The sequence below is a fragment of the Lactuca serriola genome, chromosome 1, assembly GCF_051521515.1.
Source record: "Lactuca serriola cultivar US96UC23 chromosome 1, Lser_US96UC23_V15, whole genome shotgun sequence".
In the NCBI taxonomy this organism is placed as follows: Eukaryota; Viridiplantae; Streptophyta; class Magnoliopsida; order Asterales; family Asteraceae; genus Lactuca; species Lactuca serriola.
The window spans coordinates 51,002,832-51,027,500 of NC_136408.1; the positions used below are offsets into that span (position 1 = coordinate 51,002,832).

Sequence of the window (24,669 nt, forward strand, 5' to 3'; positions counted from 1 at the left end):
GGTGTGCGTTGTGGTAGGATTCCGACTATACAACCTTAGAAGCATCAAGAAAGAAGACTGTTAGACTTGTCCCAGGAACTGTCGTGGGAGTAACTCCAATGATCAAGTTAGATCGCTAAAGAGAGTCGACTCCAACTAGCAGGATGGAGCCGACTATATGGAGACAATGATGTCTCTGTGAGATAGATTAAAGTGAATGAAGAACACTTACCTACAATGTTTAGAGGAGTAAGCTATTTATAGGAAAGGAAGGGGAGTCATGGTAATATTGTATTATTTAGTATGTATTATTCTATTAATATAATATTAGATGATATGTCCTAGATCTTTTTAGTGTGCATGTATCATAGAAAGTGTTCTTTTGTAGCATTCTGTCCGGTGGCGGACCTTAGTGGTGCCCCAGGGGTCCCGGGCCATTGCTCCGACGCCGGCACGTAGTGTAAAACTTTTTTTTTTTAATGTTTTTTCTATTGGGTGCACCGGCTTAAAACACGAGTGACACTGCTAATATAGATTTATTTGGAAAAAAAAAATTTAATGTCACCCCTACGAAAATGTTTTGCGTCCGCCACTATCTGTCCTTATGTCCTTCCATTTCTATCCATGTATTTCTATCCTTTCACTTCTATCATTCCATTTCCATCCTTCACTTTCTATCCTTCTGTTTTGGGAGGTCCGGGGACGGTCCTCCATTATGCCCCCTAGTTTGAAATGTTGTATGACATCAAGACATATAGCATTTTGGACTAAATTCCAACTAAATCTCCTTTTAAAAAAATCTTTCCTGCCGCTAAACAATGTCATAATTTTAGTACACCTTTCATGGTTTTTATGCTTATGCTCCAAAAAGCTATAAAAATTCCTTAGAAGGAAATATACTAGATAAGGGATCCTGCGAGGGTTACAAAGTGTCAATATTTAGTTTGTAGAGGGTATGATCTATAACATGGTGTTTAAATTGCTTATATTGGTTGCGAACGGAATCGAAAAAGGGAAATTGGATTTTGGGAGATTATTAGTGAAAATAAGGAATTTCCGGAACGAAACTAAAGGTTTTCTAGCGACCAACTGAGTAACGTCCAGAAAACGAAGATTAGGTTGTTGATCGACGTTTCTGTTAGGGTCGTACTTTGATGTATTGTATTTGAGTTTGTATAGTGAAACGTATTTTGGAATGATTGTGAATTTTGTGTTGATACGATCGCGATCGTATTGACTTACCTAGAATCTCAGTAGTTAGTTTGTTATGTTTTGACAGTTGTAGTTTGTCTAGGTGTCCTAAACCTGATTGGTCAGTGGTCAACCACTTCCTTATATGTCCTATAGAAGGTGAGTTCGTTGAAGGTATTGAGTATTTTTTGAAAAATAGTCTTACAAAAAATTGTAATTGCATTCCTTTTACTCTCTAATGAAAAAACAAATCTTATTTACGCTTGAGTGTTCTTATTGATTACATTTTTCAAACATGATTTCGTTCTTATTGAATCTATCGATCCAACAAGTGATATCAGAGCAGGAATATCTTTGAGCTCATCATCAAATCTATTCATTCGATTTTGTTTCATTGAGTGTTCTTCACGTTTTTTGTGTTCGTCAAATCCACTTAGATATATTCCGCAATCTGCAATTTCTGTAACAATCAAAATTTTCAAAAAAAAAAATCATTTTTAAAATCACATAAAACCCAATATCGCATTTCTCAAAAACCACAATGTATAAGTTGTCAAAACACAAATCAAAAATTATTTGATAATATCCTAAAATCCTCAAAACATAAACTCCAACTGGTGTGTACAATCAAGTTGGCGCCAACCCGCGATCTTGAAAAGTACCTGAAACACATATCACATAACACTGTAAGCAAAAAGCTTAGTGATTTTCCCAAAAGACCACACACAAATAATTAGCCTCTCATGGCTATATCTCAAAAAGGACCCTTCGGTCAATGTGTCTCAGTGAAGACCCTCTGGTCTCACAACTCTGTTAGACCCTCCGATCCTAAGTTATCAAGGCACAAAAATAATATACAACACATATCACAAAGACAAATGCAGAATATCACATAACTCAGTATAAACATATAAGACCCTCCGATTACACAATATCACCACTCAGGTAAGTATAGTGAGAAGACTCACCTCGTAAGTAAGCAAGTAGGTCTTGCACTCGATGACGGTCTAGACTCCGCCTACATATCATAATCATCTCTAATTAACACTTAATAATAACAACCCTAAAATGTTAGGCTAACCCTTTTCTAACTCTCGGAAAGGGTGAAAGACCATTTTACCCCTAAAATGTTAGCCTACCCCTTTTCTAACTCTCGGAAAGGGTGAAATACCATTTTACCCCTCCATGGTCTCCATGGTCTCTAATTAACACTTCATAATTTGAATTCATTTTGTGCTCATTGTATTGATTCTTACTCAATTTCTCTTGAAATCATGTCTAAATTTGATCCGTCAAGTGGAATCAATTTTCCAAGCGGTATTGTATCTAATACTCACATTCCTATTCTTTTTCCTGAAGATTATGAAGTTTGGACGATGCATTTTGAAGATTATATCGTTGGAATTGAAAATTGTCACACCCTCGGCCGACGGCAGAAACATCGTGTTGTGCAACGTTAGGATGTTGGATTTCTAGTCAACATGATATATTGAACAATCCAATTATTATGCAAACGTTACTTTTTATTCATTAAATTATATATATATATATATATATATATATATATATATATATATATATATATATATATATATATATATATATCAAGGTTGCAAAAATCGCTCGACGGTAGCTCGACGGTGGACTGGGTCAACGGATTAATCGGCTAAACGGGGATTAATCGGAGACCATTAGTTATTAATAAATTAATAAATATAGCATTAATCCTAAGAATATAACATTAATAAATATAAAATTATATCAATTAAAAATTAATAAATATAACATTATAACATGAAACTATTATTACAAAAAACTCATTTGATCCTTAATACATCACATCTAAATAACTAACTACTGCATTATGAATATTGAGGGAACAAGAACAATTTTAGAAGCTTTATTTCTTGTTCTTTCTCTTGGCTTCTTTGGTTGATTCGTTTCAAAGACCTAGAATTGGACACTAACCTTCAATTGGAACCTTAACATATTAAAAACAAATTAACACATTAACAATGAACCAAACATTATCAATCAAATTAACAGCGAACAGGGTGGATAACTCAAATTACAAAACAACTTAATAGTTAATTAAACAAGGTGAAGTGGTTGGAGGAGAACTCAAATCACAAAATTAAACAAGCAGAAGTGGAGAATTAAACAAGTCGTTGCATGTTCCTTCCAATTAACCCTCCCTATAATCACTACTCATTCAATTAAACAAGGAATGTGAATCAAATTTCACCGAGACAAAATATCAAACAGTTGGTGTGCACCTGTTGTGATGGATTCAATTACAATACAAACATCAATTCATTTACACTACCTGGTTACAATACCTGATATATCCATGAATACGGGTTCCATTACAATTTGCATCATGGATTGAAGAACTAACCTGCATCACAGATTCAAGGGGGTTGTGACAATCGAGGCACATACCTCACACCTCAGACGAAGAACGAATTGATAAGTGACTTGATAATCGAGACACGGACCTCAGACAGTGAATCGGAGTTCCAACTTCCGCCTTCGATCTAGCAGAAAACAAAATCACAGATGGAATGAGTTTGAATTGAATGTGAATCGAAGTTCCTGTGGAATTGAAGATGAATCGGAGTTCCCATGAATTTTCGAATTTACCTCAGATGTCCCAATTTCCGACTTTGAATTGAAGGTGAATCGGAATTGTTGCGTCGTCGGAGAAGATGAGTCCACAGCTTAGAGAAGAAAGCAGTCGACGATTTCGTGTTTTGAGCGATTTCAATTCGTATGAAAGCAATCGGATTCCCATGCTTCACTGTCGACATCCCACATCAATGGAGTTGTGAAAAAAAATATTAAGGTTGCAAGTTTGGCATCCTACATCGCTGGTGGGACAAAAAATGAAGGCAGGCGTATCTTATAAAAGGAGACTTTGGTTACTTTAAAAAATCAAACCCAAATGCTCGGTGGGTTAACTGGTTCTTTTGAGCTCATGGTTAGCTGGACCGATTTGACCCAATTAGGAGTCCGAGTTGGACCGATTTAGTCCGATTTGGACCGAGTTGGACCGATATTAACTAAGGCCAATTATTTTACCCTCTAACCCTTATTCGTAAGTAGTTGGAGGCCGCCAAGTTTCTAGGCGTTGATTAATCGGCCGCCTTGGCCAATATTTACAACCATGATATATATATATATATATATATATATATATATATATATATATATATATATATGTGTGTGTGTGTGTGTGTGTGTGTGTGTGTGACATAGATGTTCAAGGTACAAGTACGTTCTGAAAGCAAAGTATATATATATATATATATATATATATATATATATATGTGTGTGTGTGTGTGTGTGTGTGTGACATAGATGTTCAAGGTACAAGTACGTTCCGAAAGCAAAGTAAAATAATAAAACGCATAAGTTTCTAACTGCATCACCGGGATCTCGCCCATCGTCTTCCAGATTCATTCTCCTATGAGTACATATAGTTTGAAAGTTCAACATAACGTTGGTGAGTTCACATGTTTTATATACCATAAAACATTTTGTAGGTTTTGTTATGCCAGTGTTGTTGTTATCCTAAACTCGCATACTTGACTTTGTGTTCTATCGCTACTTTCTTAGGTTTATTTCCTAGTGGTCGTTTTATTAGATAGATTAGTTTAAGAATGTTACGATGAGTTCCTATAACCAAGTTATGATTTTGTAGAATAATCTTCGAAACCACGACGGCTCATCGGACGTCGCAAATAGTTTAGAAGGTATGCATGTTTCGAATTGCTAACAGGTTGTAGCTAGCAACCACAGGTGAGAGTGTCAATCTCGTATAAATATATACATATCTTTCCCGCTCACTTCAGATTTAACGATTATAGGCAGGGATAGCTAAAGGTTATTTAGCTGAGGGATAAACTGTGTCTCATCTAACACTTTTTTGTGTTCAGCCTCCACTGGTCGATCATGCTGTTTTTCTTTATTGTATTTATACGAGATACTTATTTTATATATATATATATATATATATATATATATATATATATATATATAGGGAAAAGTGAATATACCCTTAAGGGTATATAAGCTTAGGTATCCAAACTCACCATACTACATCGTTTTGTATCATATATATAGACATTGTAATTGTCCAATGTTCTTATAATTCAACTTCTAAATTGAATTACTTCAAAGATTTTTATAAATTTCATATTTACCTTCCTCTTACATAATTGTCATTTTCAACAATAATATATATAGCCTACTAAGTGTTCGACAAAAAGATGTGATGTAAAAGAAGATAATAGTGAAAATTTAAAAATATTGAATACAAATCAAGTTAAGGATTGAAGTTTAACAATATTATAATGAATATATCCAATAAAACGACGTATTATTATGAGTTTGGGTACCTAAGCTTATATACCCTTAAGGGTATATTCACTTTTCCCACACACACACACACACACACACACACATATATATATATATATATATATATATATATATATATATATATATATATAGGCCTAGGTTATTCTATTCAAACTAATTATTGTGTTATTGTATGCATAAATATGGGCCAATCATTTTACTTATCTTAAGAAAGTGATTAATACATATTATTGAATTAAAAATAATCGAAAAATATCATCTAGTTTAACTAAAAGGATATTTTAGTCAATTAACATAGATTTAATAAAGGAAAATTACATTTTTTAAGGGATCATTGATTCTATTAATTTTAATAATTCCAATTTTAAGAATTATAATTATTTTAATTCGGACATTCTGACAGAATATGTTTATGAGTATATTCAAAATTAAAAATATTCTTGAACCAAAAATAATAAAAATATTCTTGAACCTATTTCTTGATCATGAATTTAAAAACTTCTTTTAGAATAACAAATTCTTGAACAATCACTAGAAGAATAAAAACAAAAAATACATTATTTCTTATAAAATATGGGTAAACCTTGTTAATAATTACATTTATTGTTAAAGAATAAAACTTAAAAAACAATCAAAACTGGAAAGAAAACATCAAAATCTAACAACGACTAATACATTCTAAAAGAATAATGTGGTCCGTTTCAATTTTGTGGTCCGTTCTTCAAGCATCAACTTCTGTGATTCCAACAGAATTGGAATTCGTCATGTCATTCCAACATAATTGGAATTTGTCATTCCATTCCAATAGAATTAGAATCTCACCAATATCATCCATTGAATCAAGAGAGCAACACAATCCATTCTGAATTGAACTAACGTGCACTCCTTTCTTCACTGCGAGCCTCAGACCACCCAATCACCAGCTGCTCCCTCTTGTTCTTCCTTCTTCCTTCTTTCTTGTCAAAAAATCAAACCCATAACCTGATAAAAATTAATAACTTATCACCAATGCTTGATTCACAATTGTATAAAAAGATCATAGTTCACAATTGTATAAAGAGATCATAGAGAAACCTGATCAAATATCTATCCCTTGCTGAATTCCTTCTATATATATATATATATATATATATATATATATATATATATATATATATTTCACCTTCTTTTTTTCTACAAACCCAATCGAATATGCACTCACGATTCTCTGATGCTTCTTTACAGTATGTGATTAAATAAATATAAACCATGTAATGATGTAAAGTATAACAAAAACAAGTTGATTTTACCAGTCTGAAACTTTGATGCAAGCATAATGAAGAAAGTTAACACATAAGAAGTAGTAGATGAAGAAAAAGAGATCTTGAACGATCAGCCATTGCCATTCACCAAGCTTTTAAATTATGCAGATGCACTGGATTACACTCTAATGGCTCTTGCATCCTTGGCCTCCATCATCCATGGGCTTGCTTTCATCCTCCTTCATTAGCAAAAGGAGTATCAAACCTCCTTTGTTCTTCCCTCTCCTTCTCTTATCAAAAATCAAAGCCAAACACATCAGTGGATCATTTTTTTACTTGCTTTCATCCTCCTTCATTAGCTTTTGTCAAAACAAAAAGAAAAGAGTGAACAAGAAATGACAAAGCACTTACCTGTTATCGATTCATAGCAACACCTCTCGCACATCTGTTTTTCTCCCCTCGCTTCTCACTCCCTTTCCCCAGCCCCATAGAAGCGTCTCTGCTTCTTTCCCCTTCATCTTCTTCGGCCTAAGTCGAACCCTAAAGGCCATCACCGACTGCGAATCAATAAGACCAGCAGCCATCAGACCTCCTTCCTTCGCATCTCACAGCCAGCGAAGAACAATTGAACCTTCGCTGCTTCTACACGTCATCGATGCTTCCGCCTTGTCAAGACCCGGAGACGGCGATAGCGTCGTAGTAGGTGAATGGGGCGAAGGAGAAGAAGGAGGGGTTCCTGATTCCTTCGATTGTGTTCCCTTTCGATCGAATCCGTAACGGTAATTAAAAGGCAATAAATTAGGTTAAAATCAACTAGCATAATTATAGGAAATTATTTAGGAAAGTTGTTTATAAAATTACCTAATTACCCTTATTTATTTCTTTAATTATTTATTTATATTTTAAATTTTGATTGACCCACATTTATGCATACAATAACACAATACTTAGTTTAAACACCTGAACCTATCTCTCTCTCTCTCTCTCTCTCTATATATATATATATATATATATATATATATATATATATATATAAGTTTTAGTATTCAGTTTAGCTAGGTATATGGACAGTATAACCACTAGGTACAAAGTTATCCAAAGGGTGGCTATAGGTTGGCTAGTGTAACAACTAGGTAAAATTTTCCCATAAAAGTTTTACCAGCATAATGATTGGGTATGCATAATTTCTAAGTGTTTGAGTCAACGTAACATTTAGGCATAATATTATCCATAAAAGTTGGGTTGGGTATCTACTAGGCATAATATTATCCTAATGACCTAAGCATAATTATATAACTAATGCTATATAGTTAGTAATAATCATGAAAAATAGTTGTGATATAACATGTACTCTCCCCCCCCCCCCCCCCTCGGTAAAAGGTTTAAAAATTGTATAGTGGGGCTGTAAACTCACCCTTGATGCGTGAAACCGTTCATTTAGTGTAGAATCGGGAGTCTGGAACTCGGGATGCGCTTAGGAAGTAGTGTCACATAAATATATATATATATATATATATATATATATATATATATATATATATATAGAGAGAGAGAGAGAGAGAGAAGATCTTGGAGGTGTGCATAATGAAGTGTCGGAGCTTGCTATTTATAGCAAATTTTAGACCAGGTGCCACACAAATGCACGTGAGCCACAGGGAGCTACCACGTGTCCCCATCTCCTTGTGCGGTTGTTCCACGTCATATGTATCCTGATGAACCCCGTCGTCAGATGCGCGTCACGTGCGAGTGGGTAAAAATTAAACTTTAAAAATCCGTATCTCTCGTATACGAGCTCCGTTTTCAACGAATCTTATATATCCGTGTTGGTCTCGACATACACTACAACTATTTTTTTGGTCATTTTGGCTAATTCTAACCTTTGTTTTTAGCCTATATTTTATAACCGTTATGATTTTATAAAAATCATAACTCTCTCATATGGGTTTCGTTTTAGGCGTTCTTTGTCTCAAAATTTCTACTTTGAATAGTATTATGTTTTTCCTTTTGGCGACTTCTTCCAAAAGTCAATTGTTCTCTTTGTAGTTTTTGGCGTTGTAACTTTTAGTATGCGGTAGATTTTTATTTACTATAAACATCATATCTCTTCCATATCAAATCAGATTTTTACGAAGTTTATATTTTTGGAATCGTGGCAACGTGTATATTCTAAAACGTTAACCTGCTCTTACGGTGACATGATTTTTTGTGCAGTTATTTCTGAGCCTGTTTTTTGATGTAATTTAGGACAAAAATCGAATATCTTTATTGTTTTGTCGGATGATTACATGGTTGTCCTATTACATGTTGTTGAAAGCGTTAGATTCTAACGGCGGTTGGTGACGTATTTTTTGGGTTGTCACAAAGATCATGGTCCTTATATGTGGGAATCGGTTATGAATGGTCCATATTTGTGTTCAAAGACAAAGTTGTTTGTGTTTAATCAAAGTGATTACTCAAACATTCTTGCCAAACATGATCTTACTCAGGATGAAAAAGATATGCTTCGATATGATATTTGTGCAAAAGAGATTTACGTTTTGCTCTTACTCCAAATACTTTCAGGTTGGTTAGTTCTCTCAACACTGCATAACATATTTGGGATCAGTTGAAAAAACTCTACTCCGGAGATGAAGATTAAACTCATTCTATCCAGACAAATTTGCTATCAGAATTTAGTTCTTTCAAGCAAATGGATGATGAAAATCTGGATCAAGTTGTTTATAAGTTCAATGATCTTCTTAGCAAAATGTTAAAACTTGGATTGGAAAGGTCTGTGACTGAAACAGAAGGTTACGTTCCTGAATGGATTGCATTCGAAGTGGAAGTCACATTTTTCCACTATCAAAGCTCATGAACAATTCAGGATTTACAAGTTAGTTCAGGTTGCTGGAATTCTTCGTACTCATGAATCGAAAATGATGGAAGATATGAAAATTGTTCCAAAAGTTGGACCTCTTGCTTTGGTTGCGAAGGGTGATGTTGTTAAGGAGAAGAAGTAAAAAACTGTTGATTCTGATTATGATGAAACAGATGATGAGTTTACTAGTGAAGAGAAAGCCTTGATGGTGAGCAAACCGAAAAAGTTCTTTAAGAAAAACTTTGCAAAGTTTAGAGGCAACAATTCATCAAAATCAGACAAGAATGGAGGTGGATACAGAGGAAATTTCCTATTCGGAGAGAAATAAAAATGAAGACTCAAAAGGCTATTAGAAAGATGAAGAGAAGAAGAAGATATTGTTGGGTGATTATGGATTTGACTGTACCTACTTTAATGGCAAAAATCATTTTGCAAAAGAATACATGTTTAGAAAGCAAAATGAAAAGAAAGAGAAGTAGAAGGACGAAGCCTATTATGTCCAAAAGATTTAAGAACTCCGATTGTCAAAAGTTTAGGGAAAAGTGTGAATTATGGAAGAAGAGGATCGATAATGGTCGTGTTGAAGTATGGTCCACTGATTACGAAGATGAGGAGGTTGGTAAACCAAATCATGGAAATGTTTTGTTGCTAACTTTGTTGATGCAGGTGTGAAAGTTGGAAAGTGTTTGATGGTGAGAAATTTTGGTTCATTGGAACAACAAGGGAGTGGTTCAGAAGATAATTGAAACTCAGACAGTACGAACTCCATCGGATCGTGTTTCTCTGCCAAAAGTGCAGGAAAGCACATGGAATTGTGAAACAAGGTTACTGCGAAGGTATACTCTATTCTCAAATCATTAGATATTCCATTTTTTTCGTTATAATGATGAGTTAATTGAATTGCAAGATAATATTTCTGAATTAGGTGGAAGTTTAAAATACAACCGATTGAAAGTTTCTGATTTTAATGATAATCTTAGCAGGTGTAAATTTAAATTAGATAAGAGGAGACTTAATTGAGAAATTGGAATTAGAATTGAGAAAATATATTTAGGGACATCTTATTAATGTTTTAAACATGTTTAAAACGTTTGGAGTTAAATCATGATGATATGCATCCATTTAGGTGGGATCGAGACTTTTATGATCCAAATATTATAATAACTTGGATATCAATTACGGTGAATAGTGATATAAGTGTCATTATAAAAAGCCTACATCTGTTGTTAGACCTTGCAAATCCTTCTTGTGGTACTTGTGTGATGGTTGATATGTACATATTATGTTGTTACATTGTTATATCATTGAGGCCTTGTTTTCATATTCCGCACAACATTATTACATTGTTTTGTCTTTTAAATGTTTTGTTGAAGTTTATGATGTTATAATAATGCACTTTAACATATGCAAAATTTTCCTAAAAACAAAGTTTTTGTGTTTTGATAAAATATGAGGGTTTGCATTTGTATAAAAATTCATATTCGTTTATATATTGTACTTATAATGTCTAACTTAATCTAACTTAATATTATTCATTAGACTTTCCAAATTTAACATACTATTTTATGTTTAAAATAGTATTTATATTTTATTTTTCTTCTTATATTGGTTTTGTGATGCCCTTATATACCATTTTGACAAGATATATCTATTGTTAAAATATGTTAATGTTTTAACACGTTAATAGAAAAAATCTTATATTGAGTGGGTTTAGACTTAGAGTTTTAAATGTACATCTCCAACTACTCATACATGTTACATTTATGGAGACAATGAAAAGGTGTCAAGTTCAATGGGTGGGGCCTAAATTAAATAATAATAATAATAAATAATAGAATTAGCAAAAAATAAAAAAAAAAAAAAGAACAAAAAGAAGGATAAAGCGAACCATTTTAGAGTACTGTCAAGTTTTTGAAACTTAGACTTAAAAGTACTATTTTCACTATACATGGATCATTTTACGTCGAATTTATCAATAACAAACATAAAATTTACGCAACAAAATCGGTCTACAATGATAAAAAAGCAACAAGTTTCTTCATGAACAAAATCAAAACAAACATTATATCGAGGGACTACCTTAGAAATTTACTTTTAAAATTACATTCCTCCAAAAGGAGCGAATCCTTGTATATTATAGTTTGGAAAAATGATTCGTAGAGTAATGAAATATATTCTGTACATATTTAATCATTTTCTATTATTTTGTATATAAATTATCATTACATCATTTTCTATTATTTTGTATATAAATTATCATTAAAATAACATGAGTTATTCAACATAATATTTTGATCCAGTATTGTAGGTTAATGTTATTTTTTGTATATATGATTCAATATTAAACTTTTTTTTTATACATGATTTATTTTTAAACTATGAAAAATTAAATAATACTCGCGCGTTGTGCAGAATATAACAATATATTTGAAATTTTTACAAATATATGTTTTTTTAAATATATCAATGACATTGTTATTAGTTTTTATATATTAAATCTTATAGTGAGTTGGTATAAACATTGTTTGTTTTGAATTATATGATAATGTAGATATCTTTTAAAGTTGTGTAATCCTAAGTGTCTTAATAACGTCTACCTGCAGGTTACTTATGAATAAAATTAAATAAAATATACGATTTAATAATATTTATAGTTGTTGTTATGATTAATTAATTTTAAAAAGTTTATTTGCTTAAGATTTTAATTTCTATCATTGTAATTACTTAAAATATCAAACATTATTTTTGTTTTTAACGACAACAATATAATTTTTGTATATAATTTTACGTTTAGCTATTGTTGTTGTAAATTATTAAAAATAACGTATTTAGAAATCTTAATTATTCTAATTTGGTTTCAGAAATTTTAATGTTTTAAAATTTTTTTTTGATGAATATTGTTAGTTTCTATGATAGTACTTTTAAAACAAAAAAATTGCTTTTGTTTTTAAAGAAAATATTATAGTTTTTTATATAATATTACTTTTAACTATTCTTATTGTAAGTTATTTTTAATCTATTTATTTGAAAATTGTTAATGATTATAATAAAATAGTTTCATGGTTTTTTTTGTTAATTTGGGATTAGAATTTAGGTTTAACATTATAGTTTATAATCTTTAACTATTTATAAAACAGTTTCTCGATTTTTTTCATGTTTAACTGAAATTTTGATTTAAGTTAATTATTTAATATTATATTGAAATTAATAATTTAACTATTTTGCATCAACTCATAAACTATACAAATTTTGTGACTTTAAAATGATAATTGCTCACATACGACAACATATTTAAACTAATAAGTTAACTATAATATGTTAAAAAGTTAAAATCATAAATTTATAAATAGAAATATAATATGAGCTTTTAGTATTGTAGTTTAGTCAATCGTTTGAATGACTTCTATCTGCGAGTTATACGTGAATAAAATTAAATATAATATATGGTTTAATGTTATTTATTGTTTTTGTTATTGTTAATTAATGTTTTAAAATTTCTTTGCTTAATGTTTTAACTTCTATCAATAATTTTTTTTTTTAAAACATCATTATTTTTTATTTTAAAGGCAACAATATAATCATTTATATAGAGTTATTTTTAACTATTGTTATTGTAAGTTATTTTAAGCTACTTATTTGAAAACTTTTAACGATTATAAAAATATCTTTAGTAAATATTTTAGTTAAATTGAGATTACAATTTAGTTTTTGCATTTATGACTACAATTTATCACTTTTAACTATTTACAAAATATTTTTTGGTTTTTAAGTGGAACTGAAATTTATATTTAAGTTGATACTATAATGTTATATTTGAATTAATAATTTAAGTGTTTTGTCCAAACTGTTCAAAAGTTGTAACTTTAAACTGATAATGGTTTACATATAATAACATTTTAAATCTAATAAATTAAGTATATAATATATTAAAAGTTAAAGACATAACTTTATAAGTAGAAGTAAATATATTATTTTAAAATTGAAATTTAGTTTATTTATGATTACACTTTATATTTGATATTTACTTAACTTTATTAACCAACTTATAATCATTATTAGAAAGACATTATAATTTATCACTTTTAACTATTTTCAAAATATTTATTGTTATATTTACAGAAAACATATATTTATAAAGATTTCAACTAGAGCAAATTACACGAATGGTCCCTATGGTTTAGCAAAATTTGCACGCTTAGTCCCTAACTTATTTTTTTTAACTCGGAAGGTCCCTAATATTTGTTTTTGTTACGCATTTGGTATCTGTCTTACCTAAAAATATTATTTTTCACATTATTTTTTTAATTTATTTAAATAAACATACCCTCAACCCTGCCCCCTCACCTTATCTTACCTACCCCACAATTTTTTCCTATTTTAATAATAGTATTTTTAGGTAAGACAGGGACCAAACACGTAACAAAAACAAACAATATGGACCAAGTGCGTAGCAAAAACAAACAGTAGGGACCTTCCGAGTTAAAAAAATAAGTTAGGGACCAAACGTGCAAATTACCCCAAACCATAGGGACCTTTCATGTAATTTACTCTTTCAACTATATAGGTGTTTCTGCGCAACGCACGGGCATTCGCCTAGTCATTATCATCATTATCATATCATATCATATCATATCATACTATATTATAAAGGAAACATTTTTCCTTTCACCACATTCATTTGAAACTCTCATGCATTTTCTTTTCACCACATTCATTTGAAACTCCCATGACTTTTCAATTTCTTTCTAATAATAATTATAAGTTGGTTAATAAGGTTAAATAAATATCAAACCTAAAGTGTAATCATATATAAACTACATTTTCGAATTAAAATAATATCTTTACTTCTACTTATAAAGTTATGTTTTTTAACTTTTAACATATTATACTTAATTTATTAGTTTTAATATAGTATTGGATGTAAACCATTATCATTTTAAAGATACAATTTTGAAACAATTTGTATAAATACTTAAAATATGAATTTAAATATAACATTACATGGTTAACTTAAATATAAATTTTAGTTTAACTTAAACAACCCAAAATGTTTTTTTGTAAATAGTTAAAAGTGATAAATTATAGTGTTTTTCTAATAATGATTACAAGTTGGTCAATAAAGTTACATAAATATCAAACCTAAATTGTAATCATAAATAAATAAACTTTCAGTTTTAAAAGAATATATTTACTTCTACTTATAAAGTTATGTCTTTAACTTTTAATATATTATACTTAATTTATTAAATTTAAAATGTTGTTGTATGTAAACCATTATTAGTTTAAAGCTATAACTTTTGAACAGTTTGGACAAAATACTTAAATTATTAATTTAAATATAGCATTATAGTATCAAGTTAAATATAAATTTCAGTTCCACTTAAAAACAAAGAATATTTTTTAAATAGTAAAAAGTGATAAATTGTAGTGTTAAATGCAAAAACTAAATTGTAATATCAATTTAACTAAAATATTTCCTAAAGATATTTATTATAATCGTTAAAAGTTTTCAAATAAATAGCTTAAAATAACCTACAATAACAATAGTTAAAAATAACTCTATATAAATGATTATATTGTTACCTTTAAAATAAAAAAAACAATGTTTGATGTTTTAAAAAATTATAATGATAGAAATTAAAACATTAAGCAAATAAATTTAAAAAAATTAATTAACAGTAACAACTATAAATAACATTAAACCATATATTATATTTAATGTTATTCATGTGTAACACGCAACTAGAAGTCATTCAAATGACTGACTAAACTATAATATTAAAATCGCATATTATATTTCTATTTAAGAATTATGACTTTAACTTTTTAACATATTATAGTTAACTTATTAGTTTAAATATGTTGCCGTATGTGACCAATTATCGTTTTAAAGTCACTAGATTTGTATAATTTATGAGTTCATGCAAAATAGTTAAATTATTAATTTCAATATAATATTAAACAATTAACTTGAATCAAAATTTCAGTTAAACTTGAAAAAAAATCGAGAGACTGATTTATAAATAGTTAAAGATTATAAATTATAGTGTTAAACCTAAATTGTAATCCTAAATTTAAAAAAAAAAACAAACCATGAAACTATTTTTTATAATCATTAATAATTTTCAAATAAATAGCTTAAAAATAACTTACAATAAGAATAGTTAAAAGTAATATTATATAAAAAAAAACTATAATATTTTCTTTAAAAAGAACAAAAAATTTGTTTTAAATAACTACAATCATAGAAACAAACAATATTCATCAAATAAATTTTAAAAACATTAAAAGTCTGAAACCAAATTAAAATAATTAAGAGTTTCGAAATACATTATTTTAAATAACTTACAACAACAATAGTTAAAGGTAAAATTATACAACAAAATTACATTTTGTCTTTAAAAACAAAAACAATGTTTGATGTTTTAAACAATTACAATGATAGAAATTAAAATCTTAAGCAAATAAATTTTTTAAAATTAATTAATCATAACAACAACTATAAATATCATTAAATCATATATTATATTTAATTTTATTCATAAGTAACCTGCAGGTAGACGTCATTAAGACACTTAGGATTATATAAGTTTAAAAGATATCCATGTTATCATATAATTCAGAACTAACAATGTTTATACAAATTTATTATTAGATTTATTATATAAAAGCGAATAACAATGTCATTGACATATTTAAAAAACATATATTTGTAAAATTTTCAAATATATTGTTGTATTATGCGCAACGCCCGAATATTCGCCTAGTATACTTATAAATGAAGCATTTTTCATTTCACCACATTCATTTGAAACTCCCATATATTTTTCCTTTCACCACATTCCTTTGAAACTCCCAGTCTCCCATGACTTTTTAATTTCTTTCTAATAATGATTATAAGTTGGTTAATAAGGTTAAATAAATATCAAACCTAAAGTGTAATCATATATAAACTAAATTATAATATAAAAAGAATATATTTGCTTTTACTTATAAAGTTGTGTTTTTAACTTTTAACATATTATACTTAACTTTAATAGGTCTATAATGTTATATTTAAATTAATAATTTAAGTATTTTATATAAATTGTTCCAAAATTGTATCTTTAAAGTGATAATGGTTTACATCCAATACTATATTAAAACTAATAAATTAAGTATAATATGTTATAAGTTAAAAAAACATAACTTAATAAGTATAAGTAAATATATTATTTTAATATTGAAATTTAGTTTATATATGATTATATTTTAGGTTTGATATTTATTTAACCTTATTAACCAACTTATAATTATTGTTAGAAGGAAATTAAAAAGTCATGAGAGTTTCAAATGAATGTGATGAAAGGAAAAATGCATGGGAGTTTAATCATTATTGGAAAGACATTATAATTTATCACTTTTAACTATTTTCAAAATATTTTTTGGGTTGTTTAAGTTAAAATTAAATTTATATTTAAGTTGACCCTATAATGTTATATTTAAATTAATAATTTAAGTATTTTATATAAATTGTTCCAAAATTGTATCTTTAAAATGATAATGGTTTACATCCAATACTATATTAAAACTAATAAATCAAGTATAATATGTTAAAAGTTAAAAAAACATAACTTAATAAGTAGAAATAAATGTTTTATTTTAATATTGAAATTTAGTTTATATATGATTATATTTTAGGTTTGATATTTATTTAACCTTATTAACCAACTTATAATTATTATTAGAAAGAAATTGAAAAGTCATGGGAGTTTCAAATGAATGTGGTGAAAGGAAAAATGCATGGGAGTTTCAAATGAATGTGGTGAAAGGAAAAATGTTTCGTTTATAATATAGTATGATTATAACACACTTGTCATAATCTAATGAGTATGATGAAAAGTAGGAAAATTTTGCAGGGGTATATTTTACTTCTCTTAAATTAGATCACAATCATCTTCTTCGTCCAACACCATCCACTCCCACCACCACCCTCCACCTCCAACGACCACTATCCACATCCATCAACAAACACCATCTTCCATTACCACCATTCGTCATCACTTGTACACATCTACACCACCACCGAGTAACTAATCTGAAACTAGATTCAACGAGCAATAAAATAAATTTAAACCTCCGATTGATTCAAACTCAAGTTCAAATCTATAAATCGATTCAAACGTTTGATCTGTTCATATTCAGATTCCAGTAATACAGTTTCATGACTAAACGAATATGAGTACTAGTGGCACGATTCAAAAAGAAAGAGGTGAGTAAGGGATGTCAGGGGTAAGATGGTTTTCACAAAGTAGAATGAGAAGGAGAGGAACATGGAAAAGTGTGAGCGAAAACATGAAGGGTATGAGCGGTAATAAAGTGTTCAAAAATTTAAACAAACACAAAGAATGAATTATCACAACATCAAAAGATCTTTTCATTAATGAAAAATAAGATCCATTTGGTTTTCAAGAAACTTACAACTGAAACCTCACCTACGTAAGCTCTCACACTCAAACAAGAACACAATACAAGACTCTGATTACAGACTCAACAATGACACAAGAAAAGAAACCTTGATCTAGATGAAGAAGGCGAGTGGAAGAATGAGAGCTAAAATATCAGATGCAAAGTTGCACTACTAGAAAAACAGCCTTTTACGACACTCATTGCGTGTCGTAAAAGGCTCAGACGACGCGCAAATACGTGTCAAGGAAGGCCCTGTCATAAAGAGAGACGACGCACTTTTGCGCGTCGTCTATAGACGACGCACATTTACGACGCTCATTTACGACGCACAATTACGACGCGCTTTTACGACACGCAATGCGTATCAAGAAAGGCCCTGTCATAAAGGAAGACGACACGCATTCGCATGTCGTAACCTTACGACGCGCGTGTTAATGACACGCATTGCGTATCAAGAAAGCCCCTGTCAAGAAAGGCCATGTCATAAATGAAGATGACACACATTTTTGCGTATCATAATTTTAAATGTTTTAAAAAAATATTATTTATAGATTTACTTATTTTCAAATTAAATTTGTATTTAATGTTTCATAATAGAAAATAAAATATCATATACAAAAAATAGAATCCATTGCATAAATTTAATGCCATACAAATAATCGTTCGAACGACTAAGGGGATCCGATTGTACATTGTTATTAAGAAAATGGAAGTATATTGTTATAGTTAGAAAATAAATGAGAGTACAATGCGCTACGTTTGGTCCCTCTCATATAGTTTCCGTCTTCAAGATTGCTATCTAATAAGCTTTTAGTATTCACATGTAGAAATTCCATTGCAAAATGCACACCTGAGAGCTCACGTCCAGGAACAGGGAGGTCTCGTGGCTTTGTTGCCCCCATTGCTAAAATAACCGCATCATTCTCTTCGCGAAGGAGTTCAATTGAGTACACCGGATCGCTTCCTATTTCCAGGACAGAGGAACTGCAAAATAGACAAGAGGGTATTTATGTCTTTTTGCAAGTTTCTTCATATAATGAAGAAACAATCTAATATTTTTATAAACTAAGGAAATGCTCAAAATAGATAAGACTGAATAAGCCTTTTAAGGCAATTTTCAACGACGAAAGTGACGAGGGTATTTACGTATTTTTGGGTGGAACAAAATATTACAACTAGATATTTGAAACTTTCCTTACACAAATCATTCAAAGATGGTCACCTGAAATTGGAGCCACTCCAATATTTGAATACAAGAGAGGTGTCAATTACTCTTGTGTGAACTGTCTTCAATGCTACATACAAAACCTTCCAATGGAACCTAATCAATCATCCAATGTTATCGTTAGATTGTATTATATGTATAAATGCATTAATAATTAATTCAGGTATTATATCCTCAAATATACCTTTGATGTACCAGTGACAAATTGAAGCAATCTCGCCCTGTCTTCCTTGTTAAGTGCTTTCACAACCTCCCAAAACCACACAACAACACTAGAACCTACTCTGTATCCTGTGTATTCAGCATTCACCTTCAGATCATCCACTGCATTAAAAACAATTAATAAGGCAAGGTTAAATTTAATCATGTAAGTATGTTATAAAATTTTTTAAATATACTCACAAAGGAGGCAAAATAAAGGATCTATATTGCCAAATTACTATGCATTCCTACCTTGAGAACATAATTCATGTCTTGAGTTGCTGGTAACAACCCCCTTGAAAAAAATGGACCAAGAGTACTTATATAAATGTGACTTGTTTCACTGTCAAAAGAAGCAAACATTCAATCAAATAGTTGGCGGGCATAATGTTACCCCAAATTTACTCTGAGAGAAACGAGCGAGTCCTGGTGTGTGTGGGTGGAAAAATACAAATACAAAATTAAAAATAAAAAAGATTGGAAGAAAATCACAAAATTTAACCTTAATAAGTAAAGGAAGCTCACCTGCAGTTGTGTCAAATTGTAGAATCTTCATCACTAACATCAACTTCTTGTTGTTTGTCAAAAGGAGCAGCTGAAGCAACTATGACAGGAACTGCATACCAAAAGCAGCCTTTCATCGAATGGAATAAATAATAATAATAATAAAGTAAGATTAAATTTTTAAAAAAGAAAAAAGATAAGTATATGATGTTACCTTGATAGTAGCAGGGCAACACCTAAGGCATCGAGTATATTCCCATATATGTTTATCACAAGACCATCAAGTTTTGTAAGGGTAAATTGTGTGTATTCAATAAAAATTGGAGGACCAAAAGTAAACTATTTTGAACCTAGTATTGTGGTGATGCTGTGGGACTGCAATCGGACTTTAACAACTTCACCAACAAATTGATCTCAACTAATTCACTTTTTTCCAAAATTTTGGATGTAACTATTCTTAATCATAAACATATTATGCCTAAAAAATTAACTTATTTGAAGCTCTGACATTTATCATGAAAATATTACAGCAAAATTGAAGTTCATGTCTTCTATTTTTGAGTTTTGACGAGAGAGAGAGAGAGAGAGAGAGTGTGAGAGAGAGAGAGAGTAAGAGAGAGAGAGAGAGTCTCGTAATCCACTTTAAGTATCTGCAGAACTCAATATGGAACCCTAACCATCCATTTAACTAGTTGGTGTGGAAATCCATTCTTAGAGAAAAACCCTAGTGAACAAATATGGAGCTTAATAGACAGCTTGAAGAGTACCCTGGTGCTGATTCTGGCTACAATATAAACAATAATAATATTATTAGATGTTTCTTTTACTATATTAGTCAAGTATTCGGTTCTTAGATTTGTCACCCAAAACAACAATTCGTGTTTGATTTGGAGAAGATGGAGATCGTTTCAGGTAGTACAGGACAATTTAACAGGACCACATTTCCTCCAATTATATCCATCTTTAGATGAGGCACTGTTGGAATTATTACCAATATCTCCATTTATTCTTTGATCTGCATCATCTTCATGATGTTCTTGAGATCTTTCAGAATTGCCATTAAGAAAGCGTGAGCGAATATGGAGTGAAGATGTTTCATTTTGTGTTGGTTCAATCTTTTGTGGAGGGAATTGTCTTTCAGATTGAACTAGAGTTTCATTATGTTGAAAAGATTGTGTAGACATGAAAGGTGGATTCACCTAAATGATCCAAAAGAAACAATCATTAATGTTTAAAAAAATATTCTGAGAAAATAACTTTTAAAGGTATGTTTACTCTGCTTACATGATCACGAGATACAGGAGCTGAATCTGGGAAAGGCTTAAAGGCAAAAAAAGTGTTATTAGTGTCCTCAAAGAAATTTTCTTTAACCCTATTAGAGGAATCCAAGAACATCATGGAGCTTCTACTATTACCATTTGGAACAAATTGGAACTTTCCAGTAGTTGGAGATGGTTGAACCTACAACATAAATGATCATTTAGTATAGTAAATTACTAATATACCCCTAGTTTATCTAGTGAGCTTACCAATGAGTTGGAAAGGAAAACAGGTGATTCCAGAAAAGAAGTTGGGCTAACACCAGGTGAAAATAAATATGGAGATTGTTGAGTTTGTGAATTATCAGAAGATTTTATAATCTCTGTATTCAACCTAGGAGCATTATGACCAGCTCTAGCTGCCATTCTTTCAACAAGAGGTGCCCTTGAGTTCGTTTTTTGATCACCAAACTCACTTGATTTTGTCGCATCGCCATTTTCAGACTCGATTTGGGGATTTGGTCCAGGGAAAGTGAACCCGGTGTCGTTATTGGTATCGTTTTTTGGAGGGTCAGGTACTGATCTTGAACCAGGATCATCCCCCAACATAGCTGCAAAAAAAGACCTAGGGCTAGGGCTCGGAGGCATCCAATCGCCAATTATCCCACCATGATTGTCAAAACCACCCATGAAAATCGAAAGCTTTCTTCCTTGATTATCTGTTCAGTGGTTTGTTAGTTTTTCAGACTTCGAAATTTCACACAAAATCGAAACAGTGATGATGGTGTTTTATGTACGAAATTGTAGTGTTTTGGTCGTGTTTTTTGGAATCGTCAAGCTTTAAACAGTAATGATAGTGTTTTTATGTACGAATTAATCGATTTCCAAATAACAACAACAAATAAATGTACAAATTTAATTTCCGCTTTTGGTAAAACGATAAATCAAAAAAAACATTTGAATCGTCTACCCGATTGAAGTGGGTAGACCACAATAATAGAAGATAATACAGTTTTTCTAAAATGGGAATCGAAAATCGATGATATTCAAACATTCGCTTTTCACATATTCTCGTGGATTACGCCCAATTTTGCAATCCCGAACCAAAAATCGATATCCGAAAACGATCTAGCTAAAGGGAATTCATTAAAACTAGAGATCTGAATGGGATTGCAAAATCCAACCAACTTCAAATCAAATCTATCATTTCTTTCACATGAACAATTAAGGGTATAAACTACAGAAACTAAAAATGGAAATCCAATTGAAGAATCGATGGAAATGATTGAAAAAACATGATTAAGGGTTGTGATACGAACCTGGAAAACAACACACAGACAGTCAAGGGTAAGCTGATAACAAAGGAGACCCTTTTGTCTCCTCTGATTAGTTGATTCTCTGTGATTAACAGGCTTCCATCCGATTAACAGGCCACAACGCAGACCACACGTCTCTAGGTCCTAAGAGCACACGTCTCTAGGTCCTAAAACATACCTTTGGCGAATTAGATCTAACTGACGGACCATGGGAAGGCAAGAATTTGGAGATGTGGAGAACATCGGTCGGCTGAGCAAGTCGATGACTGTTGTTGAGAAGTGTCGAGATAAAGATAAGGTCGGTCATGTAAACAAAAACATACCTTAATCGTACTTAGGGCTTGCAAATTTGAGCAGTCGTTGTAGTCTCCGGTGACGTGAGGTGAGCCCGAGGTCGCTGGTGGAAACAGATAAGCCGAGGTCGCTGGTGGAAAGAGATGACTTGAGGTCGCCGATAGGAGGTGAGGTGAGGGAGCGAACATTACAGAGAACACTCCTTGAAAAAGCCCTAGATAATGGTCCCTGCAATGGCGGGGTCTTCAACTTTTCTAATTTTTTTGAACACGAGGTTTTAGATTTGGTCGACGCCATTAATGAGGAGACCTCGCAGATCAATTACGATTCACCTTCACTTTATCTTCTTGTTCTCCTCTTGATGATTTCAGACTCCGTCTCTACGACTTTACATGATATTTTTCAGAAAGGAGTCTTTATGGAGCATCAGGGTTTTTCTTTATTTCATAACCCTCGCATGTACTGGGTTGAGAGAAAACGAGAGAAGCGGAAGCTTGGAAGAAAATAAAACCCTAGCACGTGCTAGAGAGAAGGGAGGTGGCGATGGCTTAGGGTTTACAGAGAGACGGGAGGTAGAGAATGAAAGGAGAACTAGAGGAGAGAGTGTCAGAGAGGGGAGAGTGGATTGCAAGGATGAAAGATAGATAGAAGAAAGAAAAAACGAGGCGGGTTTTCAAAATTTTGGAGATTCCGTTTCCCCCCTTGTCTACTAAAAGCGCGTTTCATTAAAATTATAAAGCGACAGGTACAGACGACGCGCGTTTAAGATAAAGCGCCCTCCGTGTTTTTTTTTTCTTGAGACACTAAATTAAGGGCACGCAATAATGCGTGACGTAAATCCTTAAATTTTTTGGAGAGATGACACTATTTTAAGGGCACGTCCTTATGCGTATCATTAATCAGTGCGTGTCGTAAAAAGCGCGTCATTAAAGGTCATTTTTCTAGTAGTGTTGTGTGTTATGAAAAAATGATCCGTCTCAACTACAAACAAGTATATATACCTCGGGTACAATATCCAGTTCAAGTCCAGTTTAACTCGGATCCAAACCCTGAACCATACCCGAATAAAAGTCCGCGTGTATATATAGAATTCCACATAGTGAGTCGCAGTCCTGAAGAAACATAAAACACCAAACCACCCCCTGCACAAGAAATTTACTCAAAAAATACACCCAAATAAATTACACTTTTTACCATGATAATAAATATTCTTACCAATGTTAATCTTGACAAAAAAACCTTTGATATTTCAACACCCCCTCCCCTCAAGATTAACATCGAGGGAAGATAACCAAAAATCATTCTACTTTAAATGGATCAAACAACCCAACTGACAACAAAAAAAATTATGTTGTTTAGTTGGTAAAAATTTAGTAAAAATATCAGCCCTCTGATTTTCTGAAGCAATCTTAACAATTTTTAGAATCCCTTTTGAAGCTCCGTCTCTAACAAAATGCACATCAACATCAAAATGTTTTGTTTTTTCATGAAACACAGGATTAAGAGCCAATTTAATGGTTGTATCATTATCACAAAACACTTTTACAGGAAACAAATCCTTAACTCCTAAATCAAAATATAATTTCAAAATCCACATTATCTCTCATGTAACATAGGCTAAAGCTCTATATTCAAATTCAGTCGAAGACCTTGAGACATTATCTTGTTTTTTTTACTTTTCCAAAATATTATAGACTTACCAAAATAAACACAATATCCTGTAACTAACCTTCTAGAGGTGACACACTTAGCCTAATCAACATCAACATTA

At 31.1% G+C, this 24,669-nt stretch overlaps 1 protein-coding gene and 1 long non-coding RNA gene across 2 annotated transcripts; both read right to left on the reverse strand.

Moving 5' to 3' along the window:
- Positions 1-2,969: 2,969 nt before the first annotated feature.
- On the reverse strand, positions 2,970-4,037 carry LOC145068586 (uncharacterized). The gene is made up of 4 exons (XR_013689014.1): positions 3,814-4,037; positions 3,669-3,707; positions 3,510-3,568; positions 2,970-3,151 (listed from the first exon to the last, which is right to left on the reverse strand). It is a non-coding gene; the product is annotated as an uncharacterized LOC145068586 (long non-coding RNA).
- A 13,546-nt stretch (positions 4,038-17,583) lies between these two features.
- Positions 17,584-21,956, reverse strand: LOC145054772 (uncharacterized). Its single transcript, XM_079003030.1, has 8 exons — positions 21,559-21,956; positions 21,445-21,490; positions 21,314-21,339; positions 20,949-21,228; positions 19,509-19,648; positions 19,322-19,407; positions 18,847-19,083; positions 17,584-17,728 (listed from the first exon to the last, which is right to left on the reverse strand). The coding sequence occupies exons 1-8, from the start codon at positions 21,934-21,936 to the stop codon at positions 17,584-17,586; spliced, it is 1,338 nt and encodes a 445-aa protein (XP_078859156.1). The 5' UTR covers positions 21,937-21,956.
- Positions 21,957-24,669: the final 2,713 nt, after the last annotated feature.

Coding starts and splice junctions, on each gene's coding strand:
- LOC145054772 (XM_079003030.1), bottom strand. CDS start 21,936: ATGCCTCCGAGCCCTAGCCCTAGGTCTTTTTTTGCAGCTATGTTGGGG. Junction 21,491..21,558: donor TTTTCCTTTCCAACTCATTG/GTAAGCTCACTA, acceptor TTTATGTTGTAG/GTTCAACCATCTCCAACTAC. Junction 19,084..19,321: donor TGGAGTGGCTCCAATTTCAG/GTGACCATCTTT, acceptor TCTATTTTGCAG/TTCCTCTGTCCTGGAAATAG.